At 61.1% G+C, this 23,698-nt stretch overlaps 1 protein-coding gene and 1 long non-coding RNA gene across 2 annotated transcripts; one reads left to right on the forward strand and one right to left on the reverse strand.

The window, feature by feature from the left end:
* Positions 1 to 1,280: 1,280 nt before the first annotated feature.
* LOC140701774 (uncharacterized) lies at positions 1,281 to 3,078 on the reverse strand. The gene is made up of 2 exons (XR_012080764.2): positions 2,272 to 3,078; positions 1,281 to 1,841 (listed from the first exon to the last, which is right to left on the reverse strand). It is a non-coding gene; the product is annotated as an uncharacterized LOC140701774 (long non-coding RNA).
* Positions 3,079 to 3,718: 640 nt separating this feature from the next.
* On the forward strand, positions 3,719 to 23,698 carry MYO1C (myosin IC). The gene is made up of 32 exons (XM_072978737.2): positions 3,719 to 3,916; positions 10,754 to 10,909; positions 11,142 to 11,257; positions 11,840 to 12,038; positions 12,257 to 12,337; positions 12,943 to 13,122; positions 13,432 to 13,530; positions 13,656 to 13,769; positions 13,951 to 14,022; positions 14,241 to 14,360; positions 14,674 to 14,759; positions 15,043 to 15,148; positions 15,550 to 15,630; positions 16,197 to 16,288; positions 16,783 to 16,877; positions 17,040 to 17,086; positions 17,233 to 17,313; positions 17,433 to 17,538; positions 17,988 to 18,105; positions 18,455 to 18,568; positions 18,725 to 18,801; positions 18,910 to 18,978; positions 19,352 to 19,436; positions 19,598 to 19,757; positions 20,155 to 20,238; positions 20,431 to 20,524; positions 20,630 to 20,685; positions 20,864 to 20,999; positions 21,431 to 21,501; positions 21,675 to 21,772; positions 22,038 to 22,137; positions 22,309 to 23,698. The coding sequence occupies exons 2-32, from the start codon at positions 10,784 to 10,786 to the stop codon at positions 22,333 to 22,335; spliced, it is 3,090 nt and encodes a 1,029-aa protein (XP_072834838.1). The 5' UTR covers positions 3,719 to 3,916; positions 10,754 to 10,783; the 3' UTR covers positions 22,336 to 23,698.

Here is a 23,698-nt window from a genome sequence, read left to right on the forward strand (position 1 = left end):
AATGCAGCAAATATGTTTGCGAGTCAAATGGGCACCAGGTAAACAGTCCTAGACGCTTCCTGTTACTATTTTGGCTGAATTATTAGAATATCAGTAACAAAGATGTGTTAACAGGAGGAAGCCTTTCGTGGCTGGAGCGCTCTACGGGCACTTCCACAAAAGGAACAGAGTAGGTTTGCTTACCCACTGACTATAATCGTTATCTCTGATACTCCTTTTTTTCTTTGGGAATGCTTAACAATAAAAAAAAAAGGGAGGGCTTTTCCAATCCTTCCCGCCTGTTATTTTTATGCCAGCCCTGCATGTGGATGGCCCTTCTGTCATCTTGCATTTAGGTAGCATTCTGGATTCTAGTCTTCTCTGTCCAGCTTTAGAGGCAGAATTCCAGTTTAGAGAGGATGTTCTTGCTGGTTTTTATGGGATTTCAAATATCAGTGCATTCTAATTGCCAAAGGATCCTTGTTCGGTTTCTCATGCGGCAAAGGTGCCAGTATGGGTCTGTCTAATGTATGCGCTCACTCTGTACTTGTATTTATTTATTTACAGTATTTATGTTATATCCCGCCTGTCTGGCCATTGAGACCACTACTTGTATTGGCTGGACCCCCAGGGGGAAGCCCTCCTGCATTTAGGTCTCTCAAGCCTCATTGCTCCAGGCTGTTTTTAAACAAAGGGAGGAGGCTAAGAAGTGGGTGAGCCTGCTTAGTATCTGGAGGGGAGAGGACCAGGCAAGAGCAGGGGATCTCCAGCAGGGGCGGGGGTGGGGAGTCCAGCCTGAACTCCTGGATAATGATAGTTTCCCCTTCTGCAGCAGAGGGACAGCAGCTGCCCAAATGCAGAGGCTCTGAAACTTTTAAGCGAAGCTCTCTTTGGAAGCCTCGCAGCCCTTTGGGAATCTCCCTTCTGGCCCCACCCCCTCCCAAAATTTTGCCAGGGCCTCTCTTAGGACACCCGTTCACCGCCTGCCCATCCTCTTTCATGCAAATCCCTTTCTGTCTCTCCCCTGCCATGGTCTGATCCAGATGTGACTCATAGGTCACTTCCGGACCAATGGCTCCTCAGGACTGCTCAGAACTTCCATGGTCTTCCCCCCCCCCCTTCCTCCCTTCCTGGTCAGGCAGCCGAGCAACAGGAAGTTCCTTTCTGAGAACACCCCGTCTTGCTTCTAGGGAGAGCCAGGGTTCCTGAGGCAGCAGCTGCTGTGATGGATTAACTTGATTCCCCCATTAAAAAAAGGAAACACAGGAGGGTGGGGAGGTAATTAGGTGGAGCCAACTGCCTTTTGCTAGAAAGCCAGGCTTTATCTTAATTTTATAGAGGCATAAAGACATGACACAAACTGTTTGTCATATATGAGCACTTAAAAAGCTGAAAATAGTCAAAAGCCAAAAAGGGAAGAAAAAAGAACCACTCCTTCTTATGGAGCACAAATGACTTTCTATCCCATGAGGACAATTTATGATATGTGGAAAGCTAGATACTTGACATGCAATATGAAACATGATGACAGCCTTTTAAGGCAGAGGGCAATCCTTGCCAGGGTAAAGGTCATCTCAGGAGCTGAGAAGCTGCTTTCCTGGTCTGACCCAGCAACAGGTGAAGAGGGCACCTAAGAGAAGCTGTTACCTGTGCCAGCACCTTGGCAGGTGACGAGAGATGTCTCAGGTAGCTTGTAAGTCTCTCATCAGCTCAGCCTTTCTGCACCTGAAGGGAGAGAAGGACGGTGCGGCTGTCCTTCAGGAATGCAGACCGTTCCCTGCCAGCTGAAGGGACGGGTGGTTTCCGCTGTTCTGGATGTCCTCGGGGGTTTCTTGAGGAGTCGAATGTGCGTCTGGAGGAACCTGCCATTGTGAGAACAGATTACGACCTGAGGACTAGGAAATGCTCTTCAAACAGCTCACCTGAAACATTGGACCCTATCTGTAGTGCTAAAATACCCCCGTCCAGAAGGCAAACTGAAGACTGAAGGACCAGAAGCAGAAGACCATCAAGGCCAGAACCCTTTTCCAGAAGGTGCTAAATGGGCCATGAAGTGGGGAGCAGCGGAAGCAATCTGTTCGCCTTCTTTAGGCAGGATAAAGCCTCCACACTCCTTCAGGGCTCAGAGGCACCAGCCACGGCCACAAGAAAGGTGTCCGAAAGGAGAGATGCCACTTTTCCCTCACCTTTTAATATTTAGCTTCTTGGAAGAAAAGAACAGCAGAGTAGTGGCAAAGAGAATGGCCTCTGACACCCAGATCGCTCCACCTAAGTTCAGCCACCATAGTTTACCTACGGGTTGAATGTTGTTTTTCCATCCCTCTGGAAAGGAGGACTGCAAGATAGGAAAGTTCACCCTAGAGCAAAGCTTCCTAGTTTTAAAGGTGCCACAAGGCTTGGTTTCACGTATACATCATTGCCATCACGAATACATTTCTCATTTCTCAGCGGGCGCTGGAGGCAGGGAGGTCTGGGGTGTGTGTGTGTGTGTGTGTCTCTCTCTCTCTCTCTCTGTTGCTATTGCTGCTGCTAGACCTGGAGGAGCTGCTGCCCCTCACAAACTCTTTTAATTTCCCCACGAACCAAAGTGCGCCACAGTAGGCTCTTGACATCCTACGGAGTTTTGCTGGCTGCCCGGTGGTCCCCCTGCCAGCACCTGCATTTCTGTGGGGTTTGGCTTCGCTTGGCTCGGCTTCTCCCCAGCGGAGCCAAGTTCTTCCATGGAACAAGTGAAAGTTCCCGCCTGCTTAGCCTTGGCCTCCTCTCGGCAAGTTGGGCCCTAGAGATAGGCCTGCCGGAGAACAATAGGGCCGGCCCGGAAAAAGAGAGAGAGAGAGCAGGGCGGCGGTGGCGGCGAAAGTGTGCCAAGGGTGTGAAAACCTCCGTGGGTGGAAGGAAGGCCCGTCACCCTCCCCAGGAGAGGCCGGCCGTCCAGCCTGGGGGTGTGCATGTGTGTGTGTGTGTGGTGGTGGTGGTGGTGGAGGGACGTGTCCAGGACCAGGACCCGCTACAAGCTGTGCACGTCCAAGGACAACCTGTCCAGGCTCTGCCAGGGGGAGGGGCCCTTCTCAAAATAAAAACAATTAGGGGGAAAAAAAAGAGTACCCGAGGGCTGGGCTGCTCTCAGAGCCCCGTCTCTGCTGCTCAGAGGAGCCTCTCTCTCTCTCTCTCTCTCTCCTCTCCCCCCCCTCCGGGGGGGCACCCCTTGACCTCGGAGGGCGCCTCCTCGTGAGTAGCCACCCTCCTGCCAGACAGCTCTCTGGGGAAGGCGCGCAAGAGGGAGGGGGGGCTCTCCTTCTCCCCCCCCACCAGTTCCCTCCCCAAGTCAGGCACTGAAGGGGACCAGTTGCTTAAAGAAAGAGGCAGGCCAGGAAGGAAGGAAGGAAGGAAAAGAGGGAAGGGAAGGGCGCCCTGGCAAGGCACCCCCCGACGAGCAGGAGAGCCCCCTTTCCCCTCCCCCCCCGACCCAGCCACAAGCAGTGGCCGACCACTGAGGGCCAAGGGGTGTGTGTGTGTGTGTGTGTGTGTGTGTGTGTGTGTGTGTGTGTGTGTGTGTGTGTGTGTGTGCGCGCGCGGGGGGGTGGGGGTCCTGTTCTCCCCTCCCCCAAATTCCCTCAGGCAGAGAATGCAGCTCCCCCTCCCCCTCCTGAGGGCCCGCCTTTCCCGCCCAAACTGGCCGGGGTTGGGGAAGGGGGCGTGGCCCCCTCTAGCCCCGCCCTTCCCGGGAGGCGCCCCCAAGAGGGCAGCAGACGGGACGGCCCGTGGCCGCCGCCGCCGCCGCGCATGCGCTCTCCGCCCCTCCTGCCCTGCCTGGCCTCGCCCGGCCCGTGACGGGACTGGGAGCCGCCGCCGCCGCCGCCGCCGCGAGACCTGGGGAAGGAGGGGGGGGGCGCCTCTACCTGGCCAGCCGGACGAGGAGGAGGAGGGGGAGGAGGAGGTAAGGGCCGGGGGGGTGGGTGGGGGGTGTCTTGGACGGGGGAGGGGAGCGGGGGGCGTTGGGGGGGAGGAGGAAGAGGAAGGCGAGCGCCCCTCTGAGCATGGGCAGAGCGCCGCGGTGCCTCCCCCCCCCCCGCTACTCCCCCTCCCCGAGGCGCCGGCTCGCTTTCCACGCGCAGGGACGGCCGGGCGAGGGGGGGGAGGAAAGGCGGCAGCATCAGCCCCGCGGGGGTGGACGGGGAGGGGGGGCAGCTGGGCCCGGCCCTTCCCCGAGACGGGGGGGGGGGTTGCCCTTTCCCCGGCCCTTTGCTCGCGAGGAGACAGGCGTCGGGACGCGTCGCCTGCCGAGGGGGGCGGGGAAGGTCGTGGGAGGGGGGGCGGCGGACTACAGCTCCCATCAGCCCCCGAGATGGGCTCTGTGGCCGGGCGATGGACCTTGTAGTCCAGCAGCCCCCTTCCACCCACCCCCCTCTGCCAGGGGAGGCGGCTGCCCTTCCGGGGTGGGGGTGAGTGGGGGGGGCCAGGTCGGATCCGGTGCCACGTGCGCCTTGGGCTGATCCTTCGCAGGGGGGGGGCAGAGTCCTGGGGAAGGGCGGGGGGGAGGGAAGTTACTTTCATTTTCTTGACTCCCCCCCCTCCGCCCCGGCCCCGCCCCATTCGCCAGGCCGGGGGTCGCCTTCCGGGGGGGGAGCGCCCCCTTCTTGGCCCCGCCGGGAGGGGCGGGATTGCGAGCAAAGGCGGAAGAGCCCCCCCCCCGGGCCCCCCTCCCGCTCCTGCTCCCCCCCCCGGGAGGGGTGTCAGTCGGGCTCACTTCCTGGGCGGGGCGGGGGGGGGTCGTCCCCTGAGACCCTCTGCCCGAGGCAGGAAAGGGGGGGTCGTTTGGGAGGTTGGTGCCACTGGGTGCGGCACCGCGAGGGGGGGCTCTCTGTCCTCTGCCAGGACCTGCAGCCCTTCCTTGGGGCTCCCCAGGTGGGGGGGGTGACCGCCCCCCCTCCCCAAACCAGGCAGCCCCGTTTCTCTCCCGCCGCCCCCCCCCCCACATTGCTGGCAGAAAAGGGAGGGAGGGAGGGAGGGAGGGCATCCAGCCAGCAGGGAGGGCTGTTTTGGGCGGCTGGCCCTTCGGGGGCTCCCCTGGGTCAGAGGCCGCTGGTGGGTGGGGGGCTGGGCCCCCCCTCTCCGTGCCCGTCCTTGGGTGGGGCTCCCCCCTCTCCCCCCACCACCCCGGTCTTTCACCATCAGGGGCTTTCGCTTGCAGGCCAAGACCTGGGAAGGAAGGCTTGGGGGGGGCCCTCTCTGTTGCTCATCTCCTTGCAAAGGGGAACCAGAAGTGGCCCCAGGTTGAGTCGGGGGTGTGTGTGTGTGTGTCTGTGTGTGTGTGTGTGTGTGTTTCTCCTCTTCTTTTGCTTCTTGGGCAGAGGGCAGTCCGAGAAGAGCCTCGGGTGACACCCCTCCCCCCCCCCCCCCGGCACCGTGGGGCAGCTTTTGACCGTCCCTTTCTCTGTCATTTCTCCTCTGGGAGACCAGGATCTGCCTTTTGCACAGCCACAAGGGGTGGCCTTCATTTCCTGCACAAATCCTGCACTGCTGGACACTGAAAGAAAGGCCCTGCGCAGGCGGTGATGATGGGCGGTTGGTCTCTTCCATGGCGCTGGCTCCGTCTCTTTGGGGGGAGGCCACGCGGCGCAAGCGGGTCCGCTGGCCCACAGCATCGGTCCTGGTGGGGGTGTGTGCCCGTGCCCAGGGTGGCCGGCCGGCCTTCCCCTGGGAGGGGCTGCCCAGGAGGGCCCCCCCACCAGGCTTGTGCCCCAGATGCAGGCTTCACCCCCTTTGGGGCCCCTGTTGCCTCCTCCCCCCCCCCGGTCTTAAGTCTCTCGCTTAGGTGCAACTGGCTAATTGGGAGGCTCCAGTGGTGAAAATGGGCAGCTCAGTGGGGTCACCGGGGGGGGGGGAGCGAGGCTGGTGGAGGCGAAGAAGGTGCCTTTCCGTGGAGCACGTGGGCGTCCCGGCCTTCGCTCCCGCTTCCCCTCCCTGCCTTTGCCGAGGGAAAGAAGGCCTCCCTGCCCACCTGAGGCCTGCCTCGCAGGGAGGCGCAGGACCGGGCGGAGGGTTTGTGACTCCTGCGGAGGCCAGGTGGTGCGCGCGCCCTTCCGCCTGCTGCTCCTCCTAGAATCAGCCTCGCCTCCTGTGCGCCGTGGTGCGCTCCGGGCCCCGTTGGCCGCAAATGGCCGCCTCTCTTCATCCCAGACCGCCTGCCCGTGCAGGCCAGGAAGCTGGCACCCTTGCTGACTTTTCCATGCGTGGTGTGTGTGTGTGTGTGTGTGTGTGTCTGTGTCGTTTCCGCCTGTGCGTGCGTGCATGCACGTGGGGTTCGTACCTGTTTCCATTTCTTGCTCCACCTGTCCTGCAGGAAGAGGTTGCAGGTGGCTGTTTGTTGGGCGAGGTGACCCTTTACTCCTGCGTAATCTTTCCTGTGAGGAAATGAAAGAGGCTGCCTGATGTCGAGGTGGGGGGGAGCATCCTCTGGATCCCCACCTCCTTCCACTGCCTCCCTCTCTTTTGCAACCTGGAGGGAGGGAGAACTGGAGCCGTAGAAGGTGTTTGTCTGTCCTTCAGGTGCCACCAGGAGTGGGAGGCCTCCAGCTGTGGGTCCCTCCGGGTATTGGTTGTGGGGGGGGAGGGAGGGAGGGAGGGAGGAGGGCCCCGAATCTCTGGGCTGACACCCCCACCCCCATCCATACACAGCCATTCCCTTTGGGTCGGCCGGGCCGCCCGGTGCTTGTGGACGTGGGACCGCAGAGGGGGGAGCCCCGGTTTGGATCTGTCAGGGAAGGAGGAAGAGGAGGAGGAGGGAGGCTTTCCCAGGTGGGCGGAGGGTGTGCGTCTGCCTGCGCCCTGATGGACTCGCATTCCGGAGGAAGAGCCCGAGGAAGAAGAGATGGGAGCAAAGATGGAAACATTTCAGTCCTGAAAAACCTCCCTCCCTCCCTCCCACCAAGCAGCTCTCTTCTAAGTAGCCCAAATGGCCGGTGACTACAAATCCCAGCATTCTCAGGAGGTGCTACCCCGTGGGGATCTGGGGTGGGCAGAGATGGGATGGAGCCCCCCTCCACCCACCCCCCCAGGGTGAGCCCAGCCCCTCCGGGGTCACATGGAGGTGGCAAGATCCTGTTCCTGCTTTGCCCCCTCGGCTCTCCTCCTCCTCTCCTGCTTTTCCCTCCGGGGCTCCCCGTGGTCGGCTGGCAGGCCGGCCGGCCTTGCGCCGCTCCCCCCCCCTCCCTCCCTCCCTCCCTCGTCCTCTGCATTCCACTCATGCCAGGGGCTTGGCTTTGTCGGGGGGGGGGGGGACGGGACGGACTGACTGACGCTGGGAGCAGAGCGCTGGGCCAGCTGGTTCCCTTTGCAGCTCAGGCCAGGAGAGGCAAGGTCTTGTGAGGGGCTTGCGCTGCCCCCCCCCCGGAGCAGACACTGGGGCAGGGTGGGGGGGGCAGGTGGCTCACTCATCATCCCTGGGAGGTCCCTCTTCAAACCTCGAAGCCGCCCCCCCCCAGTCCCAAAGGAGCTTTTGCAGGGAAGCGTCTGTCCCACCAAGAGTAGCCGGGGAGGGAGAGGACCACGGAGGAGGGCCACGGAGGGCCCCGAGGTGTGTGTGTGTGTGGGGGGGGTGGGTGTCGCAGTCACTGAAGTGGTAGCCGAGTGCCTGTGTCCACCCACCCACCCGAGTCCGCACCTGCCTTGTCTGTCCCTCTAGTCTGGGGTGCCTGGGGGCAAGGGCTGTGGGCCCCCGAAACCCCCCGCCCCCCCCAGGTGCCAGGGGGAGTGGGCGGCCCTGCTCTTTGCCGGGAGAAGGCCTGCCTCTGAAGCCGAACAAACAAGCAGGGCGTCCAGCTCCTCCTGGGACTCGGCTCTCCCGATCAACAGGCTGATGGCGGGGCGGGGAGCGCCCGGGATCTTGTGCCAACCTGCCCAGGAGGCGGCCCCCCGGGGCTGCAGATGAGCTCCCAAGGGGGTGCAGGGTGCCGCCTCCTTTGGAAAGACACCCCCCCCCCTTGAAATATCGGTTCAATTTGCTGCAGAATCCCCACTGGATCCAGCTTGGGGACTCCACCTGCCTCCTGGTTTTGGGTGCAAAGGCTGGTGGGGCTCAGGAAGTTTCCTGGCTTAGCCTGGCTGGCCTTTGGCTGGTGGCCACGTAGTGGAAAGTGGGAGCCCCTTGGCCCCCCCCGGCATTTCCCTTCACACACACACACACACACACACACACACACACACACACGCATGCGCGCGCACACACACACACACACACACACACACACACACACACACACACAGGGCCCCTGGCACCAAGGCGTTGAGGGTGCCTGCCTGGAGCTTGCTTTGACTCTACGGCCCCCGCTTGCCCCCCCCCCGCAATCACCGGGCAGACCTGCCCTTATAGAGTCATTTCCTATTCTTACAGGCTTTTTCCTTGGGATGATGGGGGGGGGGGCTGGCCGGCCGTGGGGAAGTCAGTCATCCAGAGAGGAAATCCTCTTCCTTCCACTGAATAACAGGAGGGGGGGCGGTGGTGGTGGCAGCCCCCCACCCCGAGCGAGCGAGCGAGCGCTTTGCCCCTGGGCTACCTCCCAGGGCAGGCTTGAGCCTTCCAGGGACCAGACCTCTCCCCCCCCATCCCGCACCCCCACCCCTTTTGATTGTTTTTACAAACGGGATGTTCTTCTTGGTCCCGTCCTGGCTGGGACAGTTGCCTTTATAAAAAAAGGCTTGCCGGGGGGGGCGCAGGAGGGGCAGGGCTCTCTCTCGCTGGGGGGGGAGGTGTAATGACTCCAGCTTTCTGTCCCATCTCATGGAAAGTGGGCCCTTCCCTCCCCAGCCAGGAGAGGAGAGGAGAGGAGAGGATGCGCTTCCAGTGGGGAGGATGGGTTCCAGCGACCACAGCCTCTAGACACTAGACTTTTCCTGCGAAAACATTTTTTCTCCTTAAAAGGAAAATGACAGCTTGGCGCGAGGGAGGGACCGGCTGGCTGCTGGTGGGGCGGGGGGGGGGACAGGCATGGCCGTGGTGGAGGCGCCACTGAGCAAGGGGGGGGGACGACTCCTTGGTGCCCCATCTGGCTGGCCAGAAGCAACTCAAAGTAGGGCCCCCATCCCGGCCATTGGGGCCTAGTAGGACTCGGAAACGGGACAGCTCCATGGATGCTCCCGAGGCCCCTCTGGGGAGGGGTCGATTTTCTGCAGGGCATTAACAAGCCTTCTCCTCTCCCCCCCCCCCGGCCCAGACCAGGCCTTCGGCTGTGGCCCTTCTTCCTTCTTCCTCCAGTGCTGACCAGAGCAGCCCCCGCCCTGCGTGTGTGTGTGTGTGGGGGGAGCTCTTTAGCAGCTGCTTGTCTCCGGTGGAAACCAGCAAAGTGCTGGGATCAGGACCGTTGCCTGCCGGCCGGCCCAAATCACTTCCTGCCCCTTGCAGGGAAGCGCGTTCGTCCCTTTTGCCAAAGGGAAGCTGAGGGGGGCCCGGCTGCTTTTCCCCCAAGGAGGCACTCTTGCTTGTCGCTTGGGGGGGGCGTGCCTGCAGCATTTGTGCCCCATTGTGTGCCCTCAGACACCCCAGGAGGGTTGGAAGTGGGCGGGGGGGGGCTCTTGCCCCTCTGCAGCCCCCGATGTCCTCATGGGGCCCATCTGTGGAGTAGCCGTTGAACCCACGAAGGGGATCCTCCAGCATCACCCACTGGGGAAAGAGCAGCATCCTAGCTGGCCCCCCCGCCCCCCCCCGCCCTGAAAGGCGGACTTGGGCAGGGCCCACATGGCAAGACGGACTCCCTGCCTTTGACCGGCTGGAGTCAGATTCTCCTCCCCCACTTTGGCCCTCTCAGCAGAGGGAGGAAGCCGCAGGGAAGCCCCCCACCCCACCCCCAGTCCAAGGAAGGCAGGTGGCTGGCAGAGGTGAGGTCCGCTCGGCTGGGGAGCGCAGGTGTTGCCGAAGCCTCCCCTGCGTGTTCTCCTCCTCCTGGGGCTTGCCAGGGGAGGAGACGTTCTCCTCGCCATCGGGAGCCTCCTCCACCCTCCCAGGGCGGCTGCGCTCCTTCCTGGTGCCTGCCGGGGGAGAGGGGTGGGCGGCCTTTGCATGCCCGCACCCTCAACGATGCAAGGCGTCCGGGTGGAGGGCTTGTGGGCCCAGATTCAGCAGAAAAGGTCTCTGATTCCCTCGGGGTTCCACCTGCCCCAGCATGAGGTGAGCACCCCACGGCAGCCCCTTGAACTCTGCCTGGATGGAGGGATGGAGGGAGGGAAGGACGGACGGATGGACGGATGGATGGATGGATGGATGGATGGATGGATGGATGGATGGATGGATGGAAGGACGGACAGGACCATCCCACCCACCCACCCCGTTCCATTCTGGACTCCTCTTGCCTTGAAGTGCAGAGTGGGAGGATGAAGGGGAGGGATCCTGCGCGCTTAGATCAGTGATAGTCAAGCCCTGAGGAGTGCCTGCTGCTGCACCGGAGGGGAGAGGCAGGGTCCGGCTGCAGCCGAGGGGGTGGCCCTTTTCCGGACCCTCCTCGCTGCCTCTTTCCGAGGGGGCAGGAGGAGCCCCTCTTGCTCCTGTTCTCGCTGCCCCCCTCTCGGGCCCTGGCGCAGGGCTGAGGTGCTCCTGAGGAAGAGCCCCCTCCTCCTCCTCCTCCTCCTCTTTTCTCTGGCTGTGATGACTCTGGCTTAGTTGGGGGGAGGGGGTGCCAGAGACTTTGCTGGCCCTATAGCTGCCCTGGGGTGCCCCCTCGCCCCCTTCCTCCTCCCAACCCCTGTAGACGCAAACCCTCTGTGTGTCCCCCCCCCCTTGTAGGCAGTTGGCGGTGAGGGAGCCCGGCACACCATGGAGAGCGCCCTGACGGCCCGGGACCGGGTGGGGGTCCAAGACTTTGTCCTGCTGGAGAACTTCACCAGCGAGGCCGCCTTCATCGAGAACCTGCGCAAGCGCTTCAAGGAGAACCTGATCTATGTGAGTACGGAGGGGGGGGGCGGAGCAGGCGGATGATCGAGGGCTGCCCTCCGGAGGCTGATGGCCGACAGATCCCACCAGGCCTGTGGCCGGCCCGCCCAGGGACACGAAGACGGGGCCTGTCAAGAGGGGCTCCAGGGAAGGGTCCCCGGGGGTCCTGCTCTGCCTCGCCGCCCTGTTTGAAAAGGCCCCTCGGCCTCCTGGGCCCCCCTCCCTCTCCCCCCTCCCTCAGACCTACATCGGCTCCGTCCTGGTCTCTGTCAACCCCTACAAAGAGCTGGAAATCTACAGCAAGCAGCACATGGACCGCTATCGGGGCGTCAGCTTCTACGAAGTCCCTCCTCACCTGTGAGTGGCCTGTTTGGACCGGGGGGGGGGGCTGTGTGCACGGGGGGGGGGGGGTTGCATGCCATCCCACCCCCAGGACTCTGGGGCCCTGGGGCTCCCTCCCTCCCTCCCTTTTTTCTCCGCCTTTTCGCCCAGCGCTTCCTGGGTGGCTGAGAGACCCGAAGCCTCTCGCCGCCCGTTTGTTTGTGTCGCTGGGTGGACCTTCTGCATTTAAAAGAGAGACGTCTTGTGGGGGGGGGGCTGAGGGTGGGTGTTGCCTCCTCTCTCCCCCCCCATCCCTCTCACTCTCTCACTCACTCACGTGAGCCCCATGGGAGTGTGTGCGTGGCTCCCCCCAAGGACCCTGTGAGGTGGGCCAGGCGGAAGAGGGTTAGTCCAGAGTCCGCCAGAGAGCTGCCTTCGTTCGTTTGGACCGGGGCTTCCGGAGTCCTCCTCTTCCACATGCAGTCCCAGGCCTTTGCGAGGGGGGGGTTTGTCAGATGAGACACATCCCCCCCCCCCCAGGGCTGAGCTTGTGCTTGACAGCGGGCTGAGGAGGGGGTGGCCGGCACGCCGCCTTTCACCCTTTGCCCCTCCTGCCAGGTACGCCATTGCGGACAACGCCTACCGCTCGCTGCGCACGGAGAGGCGCGACCAGTGCATCCTCATCTCTGGGGAGAGCGGGGCGGGCAAGACGGAGGCCACCAAGAAGGTCCTCCAGTACTACGCGGTCACCTGCCCGGCCAGCGAGCAGGTGGAGACCGTGAAGGACCGCCTCCTGCAGTCCAACCCTGTCCTCGAGGTGGGTGCTTTGCAGTCGGAGGGGTGGGGGTGGGGGGTCTTCATCGTGTGGGGCAATAAACTACCCCTCCCCATAGCCAGCTGTCCCTCTGCGTTGCCCACCAGGCAGCCCTCTGCCCGTCGCCTGGTGGGGGGAGGAGGTGGGGGGGTAGAGAAGGCGGCCAGGAAGGGAGACGGCTCACCGACAGGCCTTCCTCCTCTCCTCTCCTCTCCGGCCAGGCCTTTGGGAACGCCAAGACTCTGCGGAACGACAACTCCAGCCGTTTTGGGAAGTACATGGACGTCCAGTTTGACTACAAGGTCTGTGTGCTGGGTGGGGGGGGTGGGTGGGGGAGAAAGACAAGAGGTGCTCTGGGGTCTGGCTGAAAGAACCCCCCCACACACACACACTCACACACACTCACACACACACACTCAGCTCTGGCCCTGAGTGGAGAGGAGGCTGCCCCTCTGCTGGCCAGCATTCCCTCTCTCCCCATCCCCTTGGATCATCATCCTCCCCATCCCTGGTGCGCCTCTTTCCCCCCCTCCCCACCCCCCCTGCTCTCCTGGAAGGAGTTTGGAAATGCAGGCCTGACCCCTGGTGGGCACTCGGTGGCCATTCAGAGGCGCGCATGTCGCAGGCTTGACGGTTGGGTGGGGGCTTCAGTGGTGTGTGTGTCCCCCCACAGCACCCCTGCCCTCCCCAGGCACAAAACCTGGGATTTGCTCCCAAGCCAGAAGAGTCAGGACCCTGCATGCCTGCCTGCCCAGGAAATTCTCTGTGTGTCCCCCCCACCCATGTCACCCTGCTCTCTTGCTTTCTCTCTCTCTCCCCACCCCAACCCCCCCGGTCATGTTGCTGGAACTCCTCTCTCTCCTCTGCCCCACCTGGCCCGGCTGGCAACCCTTGTTCTGGCCCTCAGGGCGCCCCGATTGGGGGCCACATCCTGAACTACCTGCTGGAGAAGTCCCGGGTCATCCACCAGAACCACGGCGAGAGGAACTTCCACATCTTCTACCAGCTGCTGGAGGGGGGCGAGGAGGAGCTGCTGCGGCGGCTGGGGCTGGAGAGGAGCCCCCACCAGTACCAGTTCCTGGTGAAGGTGGGCAACCGGCCGTGGGGGGGGTGGAGGAGGAACTGGTGCCCTTGGGGCGGGGTGTGTGGGGGGGACGGACTGCCCTGCCAGGGCCTCTTGGATGGGATGAGCAAGGGGGCCGCTGCCCGGATGGGGCGCAGAGTCCTCTCCCCCTTCCGCCAGGCAGCAGAGGGTCTCTGTGGTCCTTCTGCTGGCGGCAGGGGAGGGACGGAGGGGACGTTCTGGCTGAGGAGCGGCTCTGGGGCTGGACTCGGCTGCCATGGTCCAGTCCGGCTGAGGTTTCTCTCTTCTTCTTCCCCCCCCCCCCCACCCCAGGGCCAGTGTGCCAAGGTCAGCTCCATCAACGACAAGAGTGACTGGAAGGTGGTGCGCAGAGCCCTCTCGGTCATTAACTTCACGGATAGCGAAGTGGAGGTAAGGGCGCCGCTGGCGGCTGCCGTTTCCCTGGTGGCAGGGAGAGGGTGACGGAGTCCCTGCCATTGCTCACCCCTTTTTCTCTCTCTCTCTCTCACTCTCTCTTTCATATGTGGTGGGGCCAGGACCTGCTGAGCATCGTGAGCAGCGTCCTGCACTTGGGGAACGTGCAGTTTGCGGCTGATGAGGAGGGCAGCGCTCAGGTCACCACAGAGAACCAGATCAAGTACCTGGCGCGGGTGAGGGGTCAGGCTGGCAGAGGGCCAGGGGGCAGGCGGGCGGGTGGCTGCACGACCTGTCCCATCATCTCCAGCTGGGCGCATTCCAGCCTTGTGCTGGCCGGGATTTCTGGGAGTTGCAGTCCGAGAAGCCTTGGTTGGCAGCTATATTTTTCCCCTCTTTTTTAAATCCGCCTCGCAGCTCCTGGGAGTCGAAGCCGCTCTGCTGCGGGAAGCTCTGACCCACAAGAAGATCATTGCCAAAGGGGAAGAGGTGAGAGCCCCCCCTTGCCTACCCCCCCTTCCCGGGACCTTGTTTTCTGGCAGGAGACAGAACCTTCCTCCAGTCCGCAGAGGGCCTTGGCTTTGAGTAGGCGGGTCGCTGGCCTGGGCGCCCTCGTGGTGCAGAGGGAAGGCACCCCCCCCGTCTGGCCCGGCTGCCACATGGGGTGGCCGGAAGGGTGACTGGCGGCTTCTGCTCCCCTGCTGCAGCTGGTCAGCCCGCTCAACCTGGAGCAGGCGGCCTATGCCCGGGATGCCCTCGCCAAGGCCGTGTATGGGCGCACCTTCTCCTGGCTCGTCAGTAAGATCAACCGATCCCTCGAGTACAAGGTAAGCCCTCCCTCCCTCCCTCCCTCCTCATGGGAGTGCGTGGCTTCTGCTGTTCCTGCCAGGGTTTTTGTTTGGGGGGGGGGGAGCTGGCCTCTGCCCTCAGGCCAGTTAGCCGCTGTTGAGGAAATACTCTCCTCCCCCCGCTGCAGCCCCCAGTGGATCGTGGCCCTCTGCATTTCTGCGTCACCCGATTCCGCTGCCCGGTAGCTCCCGGCACTGCCGTGGCTGCCACCGAGATGGGAGAGGGTGGCTGGTGCCGCCAGCGCCGGTGGGTGGGTGGGTTTCTTCAGGCCCTCTTCCTCCTCCCTGGCAGGAGACGGAGGTCATGGGCTGGAGGAAAAGCTGCTCGGTGCTGGGCCTGCTGGACATCTATGGCTTTGAGGTGTTCCAGCACAATAGGTGAGTTTCGCCCACCCTCGCCCCCGCCCCACGCTCGTGACCCCCAGGGGATGCCCCTCAGCCAGACCTCTGCCGTCCTTCGAGCCCCTCCGTCACCTTCTGTGGTTCCAGTGCCAGGAAGGTGGGTGGGGCCCCCGGAATGGGCTAGTCTTGGGCCAAGAACCCGTTTCCCCCACCCCACCCCGTCCCTCTGGTCCTGTTCTCTCATCTTGGTTGCCTTCTTGAGACCCTGACCGTAATTCTGCTTCCCTCCCCCCCCCGCCAAAATATGGATTCTCTGTAGCTTTGAGCAGTTCTGCATCAATTACTGCAATGAGAAACTGCAGCAGCTCTTCATTGAACTCACCCTGAAGTCGGAGCAAGAGGAGTATGAGGCGGAAGGCATTGCAGTAAGACAATCCCATTTTCTGGTGCCCCCCCCAAAAAAGAGTGAAAGGAGGGGGAGGGAGCATGTCTTGCAGCCCCCTTTCCTCCCGCCCGCGCTGGGAAAGAGCTCAGAGGATGGCTGGGAACCAGGCCCGCCTGTGGCCACCTTCCCTCTGGCGGCTGGACCGGACGGGCGGCGCTCTGTCAGGGTGGATGCACCAGGCGGTTGGTGCTCACGGCCGGCACCTGCCCTGTTTGGGGTGTGTGTGTGTGTTTCTGCCCTGGCCTGCTGAGTCACTGGCGCTGTGATTCCGGATGAGGCCTTTTCTCCACCCCACCCCCATCCCTGCTCTCGAAGCTGGCGGATCGTCTCCCTCCTTGAGCTTCGACCTGAATTCTGTTCTCTTCTGGCTTTGTCAAATAGTGGGAACCCGTCCAGTATTTTAATAACAAAATCATCTGTGACCTGGTGGAGGAGAAATTTAAAGGCATCATTTCCATTTTGGTAAGTCTTTGGGAATGTTGCAAGAAGCAGGAGGCAGGCAGGAGTGGATCCCCTTGGCCTGCTGGAGGAGCTGTTCCGGCCCACGTAGGGGTGTCTGGGCCCGGGATGGTCCCGAGGGAGACGGTGCTTCTCCCGGGGAGAGGCCGGAGTGGCTGCCCAGCTTCCCTGGGGGCCCAAAGAGGCCGGGGGCTGCCCTATTCCTCCTCCTCCTCCTCCTCCTCCTCCTGTGGTCAGTAGGACCTCCCCAGAGCCTCTCGGAGGCAGGGAAGGGTGAGGGCCTGGTTGCAATGAACGGCTTTCCCTAACGGCCTGTGCCCTCCTGCCTCAAGGATCTCGTGTGGGTCAAAGCTCCATGCCAGCCCCCCCACCCACCCACCCTGTTCTCTGGGGTCCTTGTGGAGCAACCACAGAGGGTCCATTGGGGGGGGGACTCAGCCTAAAGTGGAGCCCAAAGGGGGGGGGAAGGTCTAGAGGCCACACAGCCCTCACTTTTCCAAGCTGTCCCTGCCCTGGGGACTGCTTAATGCCCCCCCCGATCCCTCTGACTCCCTCCCCCCCCCCCGCAGGATGAAGAGTGCCTCCGGCCTGGTGATGCCACCGATATGACCTTTTTGGAGAAGTTGGAGGAGACCGTCAAGAACCACCCTCACTTCATCACGTGAGTTGGCACAGAGCTGCCGTCGTGCCCAGGGCTGGCGGGGGGGGGGGGAGCGCTGTCCTGATCGTTACTGCTGATGGAAAGCGTGTTTTCAGTTCTGTTTCAATAGATGTCCTGTCAGGGTCAGCGTCTGTTTGGGGGCCTAATGGCCCCCTCTCCCCTCTTGCTGCTTTGAAGGGTTGCATTGATCACAATCCAGCATCGCGTGGCGGGTTTAAACAACCCCGTTTTAGGGTTTTCTGAGGCAGAAGCAAAAACCGAAGCAAGCTGTCCCCAACCGTGGGCGGGAGGGGGGGGGCGTCTTTGAGGTTACAGGCCTCAGAAAGCCCAAGGGTTTCTCCCTGACCCTGGGATCTGCCAGGGTGGCTCCGATGGCTGTTTCCTCTCCCCCCCATCCCCCGGCTGGGCCTCTCTTCTTCATCATCTTGGTGGGGGGGGGCGTGTTTTTCCACCGGCTGAACTCCGGCTCCTCTTAGGATGCAGTTTCTCGACAGGCACAAGCTGGCCGATGCCAAGACCCGGAAGTCTCTGGGCCGGGAGGAATTCCGCCTTCTGCACTACGCCGGGGAGGTCACCTATAGTGTCACAGGTAAAGGTTCCCGCTCGCCCTCCTGCCCCGCAGCTGGAGGCGGCCGAGGGGTGTGTGTGCGTGCGTGTGTGTGTGTGTGTCCCGGGAGGGGCTTTGGGTCCTCCACACCTCAGCCCTTCGTTCTTGGCGCCTCCCATCTCCTTCCCTTCTTGCCCTCGCCAGGTTTCCTGGACAAGAACAACGACCTGCTCTTCCGGAACCTCAAAGAGGTGGGTCTGGCTCTCTTGCCTTTCCCCTGCTCAGTCTCTGGCCGGGCAGAAGGGCCTCTCGGGTCCTCCAGGAAGGAGCGGAGCGTGCGCGCACGGCTGATCTAGCAGGAGCCCTTACCCGGTTTCTTCTGCCTCTGCTCCCCCAGGCCATGTGCAACTCGGAAAACCCAATTCTCACCCAGTGCTTCAACAGGTCGGAGCTGACCGACAAGAAGAGGCCAGAGACGGTAAAGCCCCTGGAGGGACAGCGTGGAGCCAGGAGCGGCCAGCCGTCCTCCTTGCCTGGGTGGGGGGCCAGTGGCCGGCCTCCCTCCCTCTCTCCCTAACGCCTCGCCTTCCCTTGCAGGCGGTGACCCAGTTCAAGAACAGCCTCTCCAAGCTGATGGAGATCCTCATGTCCAAAGAGCCCGCCTACATTCGCTGCATTAAGCCCAACGATGCCAAGCAGGCAGGTGGGTCTGAACACGGCGTCTGGCTGGGCAGCACGTGGCCAGATCCGCCCGGGCGTGGGTGGGTTTCTGCAGTGACCTCATCTTGTCTCGTCCGTCCGGTGCCCCAGGAATCCTGACCCTAGACTCACTTGGGGTGCTGGCAGCAAAGGATGCCCCCCCACACACACACACTCTTGATGGCCTCCCTTAACCAGAATCTTGCCTGGTCCTTTCTGATCTTTTTTCCGTTTCCAGACTCCCATCAGGACCAGCCCCTCTGCCTCTATCCTTTCTCCTCCCGGCTTGGCGGCCACTTCCTCTGCCCTCCCTTCTGTGGGGAGCTGGCTGGGCTTGCAGGCCCCAGAGGCGGGCCACTGCCCAGGACACCCTTTTCTCTGGGCCCCCCGAGGCGTGAGCTAGCCGCCCCCCCCCTCCCCCATCATCTGCTCTCCGTTCTGATTGTTTTCTAGGCCGCTTTGATGAAGTTTTGATCCGGCATCAAGTGAAATACTTGGGCTTGATGGAGAACCTCCGGGTGCGGCGGGCTGGCTTCGCTTATCGGCGGAAATACGAAGTCTTCCTACAAAGGTTGCCAGAAGAGAGAAAGAGAAAGAGTTTGTGTCCCTAGTATGGCAAGGGGCGGAGTGGAGAAGCAGCGAGGAAGCCCAAAGGGGTTGATCTCAGCAGCGGCCCTTCAGGGGACCGGGGGGGGCCCTTATTCCCTGGGGGGGCTCAAGATCTTTCCCCCCCCCCTTTGCCTGGTTCCTGATGTCCTGGTCAGAGCCTAGCCTCTGTGGCAGAGGGGAAAGGCAGGACCCAGGAGCCCCCGTGCCTTTCCCTGGAGGGCTGTAGCTCCCTGGGCCCCTGGGTTGAACTCTGCCTCCCATTTTTTTCTTTTTCCTTCCTTCCTTCCTCCCTCTCTCCCTCCCTTCGCCAGGTACAAGTCCCTCTGCCCAGACACGTGGCCTTCCTGGGACGGCAAGCCCCATGACGGTGTGGCAGTGCTTTTGAAACACTTGGGCTACAAGCCGGAGGAGTATAAGATGGGCAGGTAGGTATCTGGAGCTGTGTGTGTGTGTGTGTGTGTGTGTGAGAGAGAGAGAGAGAGAGAGAGGGAGGGAGGGAGAGGGAGGGAGGGAGGGTGCGAGTGGGAAGGTCGGGGTGGGGGGGCAGAGTTCCCCATCTGGCAAGAGGTGTTTCTTTCCAGGACCAAAATATTCATCCGTTTCCCCAAGACGCTCTTTGCCACGGAAGATGCCCTGGAGGTCCGGAAGCAGAGCCTGGGTGAGTGTGCCAGGGGTGTGCCAGGGAAGTCCCCCCTCCGGCTTGCCTTGCTGTTACTGAGCCTGAACCCCCCCAAAAAAATCCCTCTGTGTCCCCCCCCCCTTTCAGCCACAGAGATCCAGGCCTGCTGGAGGGGATTCTACCGGCGGAAGAAGTTCAAACAGATGAAGCATTCAGGTAGGAGGGCCTTACCTCGGGCGGGAGGGCAGGGGTGGCCCCGGGCTGCTGCGCCTCAGCCGGGCAGAGGAGGTGGGAGCCAGTGGGATTCATGGAGGGGGGGGGGGCTCCTCTGTTTTTGGTCCCAGAGTAGCACTGGGGACCAGCGGGGAAGAGACCTCCCCCTCCCTCCCCACCCTCCTCTGGAGCCGAGGGTGTCCTTTGAGGTTCCTTGCGTGGTGCCCCCACTTGGAGGGGAGGTGGGGGAGGCTGGGAAGGGCCTCTTTCCCCTGGGAAAATGGGGTGGGTGGGGGGAGTAAAGGGTGTGCCTCGGCCACTGAGGGGAGAGTGCCCTCACGGGGTTCCTCCTGGGCCTTCTCTTCCTGCCCTGCAGCCATCGCGATCCAGGCTTGGTGGCGAGGGACGCTGGGACGCCGCAAGGCCGCCAAGCGGAAGTGGGCAGTGGAGACCGTTCGGAGGTGGGTCGGGGCTTCTTGCCCCTGGGGGAGCGCAGGCTGCTCATTCGGCCGGGGGGTGTGTGTGTCAGTCGTCTTGGTCCTGGCCTCGCGGTTCCCAGTGGGGAGGGGGGCAGCCCCCTGCTTTTCCCTCCTTGATCCTCCCCGGCTGTCCTCCCCATCAGGTTCATCAAGGGCTTCATTTACCGGAACTACGCCCGCTGCCCTGAGAACGAATACTTTCTGGACTACATCCGCTACTCCTTCCTCATGACTCTGAGGCGCAACCTGCCCAAGAATGTGCTGGACAAGTCCTGGCCGACTCCACCGCCCTCCCTGCGAGAGGTAGGGGCTTCCCGGCTGCTTTGGATCCCCAGGGAATTCCTTCTCCAAGGAGCTTGTTCGGCCCAGATCCGGGGGGGACCTGAAAGGGCTGCTCCCTGGGCCTGATGGTGCCAGCCATCCGGACGGACGGACCCTGGCCTTGCTGTTGGGTTCTGCCACCCTCAAAGGCCTGGATCGGTTGCACCTCCTGTGAAAAGCCTCAGTTCTGCCACAGGCTGCGCCTCTTGCCTGCCGACGGGCGCCGCAGGCCTGTTGTCAGCCTTTGGTAGCAAGGTGCCGCTCCTTCGGTGGGAGGTGGAGAAAGAGGCAAAGCAAGGGTGGCTCCATCTGCGGCCTCTGCGTCTCGCAGCCCTTCTCCCGCTCTCAGCGGCTTCCCGTTCGTCTCCTTCCCCTCCAGGCCTCCGAGTTGCTGAGAGAGCTCTGCATGCAGAATATGGTGTGGAGCTACTGCAAGAGGATCAGCCCAGAGTGGAAGCAGCAGGTGGGTAGTTGCCAGAGGTGCGTGCGGGTGCTGGTGCTGCCGTGTAAACTATGCCTGGCAGGGTTCTTATTTTTTTTTTCCCACTTCCTCCTCTCCCCCCCCCCCCGGGCCTCCCCTTTCTGGTGGGTGGCCTGGCCTGGCTCCTCCTTGGTGGACACCCGGCTCCTCTTTAGCTCTGTGCTTCCCTTACAGCTAGAGCAGAAGGTGGTGGCCAGCGAGATCTTCAAGGGCAGGAAGGACAACTACCCGCAGAGCGTCTCCCGGCTTTTCCTCAACACTCGCCTTGGTACGCAGGCGTCCCTCTGGGTGGCTGCCCGGGTTGGGGCCGCCTGCCAGCGCCTCTCGGGCTCCCCCTCCTCACTGAAATGTTTTCTCTCTGTCCTCCCGGCAGGCAGCGAAGAGATCAATGCCAAAGTCCTCCAAGTGCTGGCCAGTGAGCCTCTGAAGGTGAGCCCCTGGCTCAAACTTCGGCTGGGAAAGGGGTCAGGGACAGGGTTAGGGTCAGGGTGACGTCCCACAAAGCCCCTCTCCCCGGCTCCTCTACAGCCCCGGCTTCGAGGGCAGGCGCTCTCGGCAGCTTTAACCTTGTTGCTGCTTTTGAGATTCCCGCTGCCTCTTTTTCCAGTACGCTGTTCCGGTGACCAAGTACGACCGGAAAGGCTACAAGGCTCGGCCTCGGCAGCTCCTGCTCACACAGAATGCGGTGCTGCTGGTGGAAGAGTCCAAGGTCAAGCAGCGGATTGAGCACCCCAACCTGACAGGTGCTGAGAGAGGGAAGGGGGGCAGGTGGGGTGGGTGGGATGTTCGGGAGGGAGGTCATGGTGGCGTTTGAGAAGCCGGCCCTGGAGCCCATCTCTCCTGAGGAACAGGGGCTGGCGGCTGTTTGGGACCCAAACGACTTGGCCTCCAGGACAGACATTGAGAGGGTCAAGAACACCCCCCCTTGCCCCAAAGCCACTTTTCCTGGGCCAGGGGAGGAAGGAGCAGCAGGGTGAGGGGCACCTCCTCCTCCTCCTCCCCTCCCTCCCTCTCCAGGCCCTGGCAAGGCTCCACCCCAGGGCCCTTAAGAGGAGCATCCGCCCGGTCTGTGCCCCCAGAGAGGCCTGGCAGGATGACAGGTTACCAGAGCCAGGGAGGGGGCCCGTATGCGTATGGTTGTCTTGTGTCTTGAGCGGTTTGGCTTGTCTTGCAGGCATATCTGTGAGCAGCCTGAGCGACAGCCTCTTTGTCCTCCATGTTCTCCGGCAGGATAACAAGCAGAAGGTAGATTTTAAGACTGAACATAGTTTGGGCTAAGCTCGGAGGAGTGACAGACCTCCAACAAAACTTGCTGGGGGTGGGTGGGAAGGGCCTCTTCCCCCCCACCACCCCCACCCCACACATGTCAGTGGCCGACTCAGACGGGCATCTGACATCGGTCTGCTTTGTTTTTTCAGGGAGATGTCGTTCTGCAGAGTGATTTTGTGATTGAGACGGTGACTAAGGTTGCCATCGTTGCTGACAAAGTGAACAGCATCAACATCAACCAGGGCAGGTGAGCTGATGCCACGTCGAGCGAGGTGTGCAAGCTCTTCTTTATCACCCCCGAGTCCCCCCAGGAGGCAAACGTCTCTTTTATTTGGAAAACAGACAATGGTCATTTTGAGCCCCGCATCTTATGTTACTAACAGGTTGGTGGGGAGGGATTGGCTTGTCTCAGATGAATCCTAACCGACCACAGGAGACATTCGTCCTTGTCCCAGGGGGCTAAAATTCACCCATAAAACCCCCCTCCAAATGCTCTTTTGTTTGATCCGTAGCATAAAATTCGCCATCGGGCAAGGCAAAGAAGGCACCATCGACTTCACGTCAGGATCGGAGCTGCTGATTGCCAAAGCCAAAAGCGGGCACTTGGCTGTTGTAAGTCACGCTCTAGGCACCGGGCGGGTGACGGGGGTGGCCTGCCCTGGATTCCTCCTGCCTGGGGGTTTCCTTGCCCCACTGGGCCAGCGGCCAGTAGGGAGGAGAGCTGCCCAGCAAGGGAGGCCTGGGCAGAGCCTGGGTTGGTCACCACCGTCTCCTTCCGCTCAGGTGGCGCCTCGTTTGAACTCCCGATGACAAACGCTGTTTGTTGCCCGGCCAACGACCTTCTTCCTCCGACTGACTCGGTTCTGCGGCAACCTCGGCCGGCTGCTTTCTCTGCCAACATTTTGCGGGTGGGGCTGCTTTGCGGATCTTCTTCCTAAGCTACCAAAGAACCCTCCTTAGGCTGCATCTGCTGGTTTTACTCCTCCTTGTACCAAAAAAGCCTTCCTCCCCTCACAGACACTACGGGGCAGCCGAGGACATGCGAGGTTCACAGCCTGTCCTGCTGCCAAACAGCCTTTGTAGGGGAGGAAGGCTGTGAAGCTCTCCACTAATGAAGTGACATGCCAAATTTTATACTAAAAATATTTTATGAGGAAAATTTCTCCTAGTTTTTTTTATGCTTTGTATGAAAATATAAAAAGCCATAATGTATAAACAAGTGATATTCTGTAAATATGTCCTAGCCCATCCTATGGGATGTCAACACTATGAACATTATTTTCTTCTTTCTAAATTGGAAGAAGTGTGATAGTGCTTTAGGGAACTATCCTCCTTCCCCCTTTGCTGTCCCTCTGGCACTGGAAAAGGAAGTGAAATCACAACACAGACCTCTTTCCAGAGAGCATGTTTTGCAAACTTGGGGTAGCAAATTTACCCTCAGAGATGGTAGAATGTATTTCTTTGTGCAGTTCTCAACAGCACACGTGCCGTTCAGAAAAGTTTTTTTAAAAAAGATAACTGCCATTGAACCCCTAAACCGAAGTTTTTAAGTCACTAACCTTTGGTCTCGGCGATTAATGCTTCACTGGTAGGCAGGAGTGTGGGCCGTGCATCCCCTCCCTCCACTATTCAGATAATGCTTTCTGGTTCACAGATGATCCTTTGGGGCTTTTGCGGGGGGTGGGGAGGGAGGGAGGCGAGGAAAACAGAAGAATGGCTACTTCTGTGCTGCCACGAAAACAACAGAAGGTTCAGATTGGTTTACTTGTCCACCCAACACACGTGTCGGTAACTGTGCACTGATCGCACTTACTAGGGTATCGCCCAGAGATAAGTCTTTTCAGGGGACATTAACAAGATGCTTCTGTAGTCATACTGGCCGAGACAAGTGAGGCTTTTTAAATACCACAATTGGATTTTGTACTAGCACAGAACCTGAGTGATTTTTTTTTGGTGTCATGTGGTTGCATTGCTACCACTATCAGACGCTCCATAGGTTTGTTCTTTTCTTCCTTGTTTTCTATGATAAAAACTGCATTAGCCTCGAATGCTGTCTGCTACAGTGTATATAAGATTTAATGCTCTATGCACAATGCTATATAAATCAATGCAAATCTATAAATACATATATATATATATATATATATGCCAAATAAATTTTTACTAAAACCTG

Source organism: Pogona vitticeps, chromosome 7 (assembly GCF_051106095.1).
Source record: "Pogona vitticeps strain Pit_001003342236 chromosome 7, PviZW2.1, whole genome shotgun sequence".
NCBI lineage: Eukaryota > Metazoa > Chordata > Lepidosauria > Squamata > Agamidae > Pogona > Pogona vitticeps.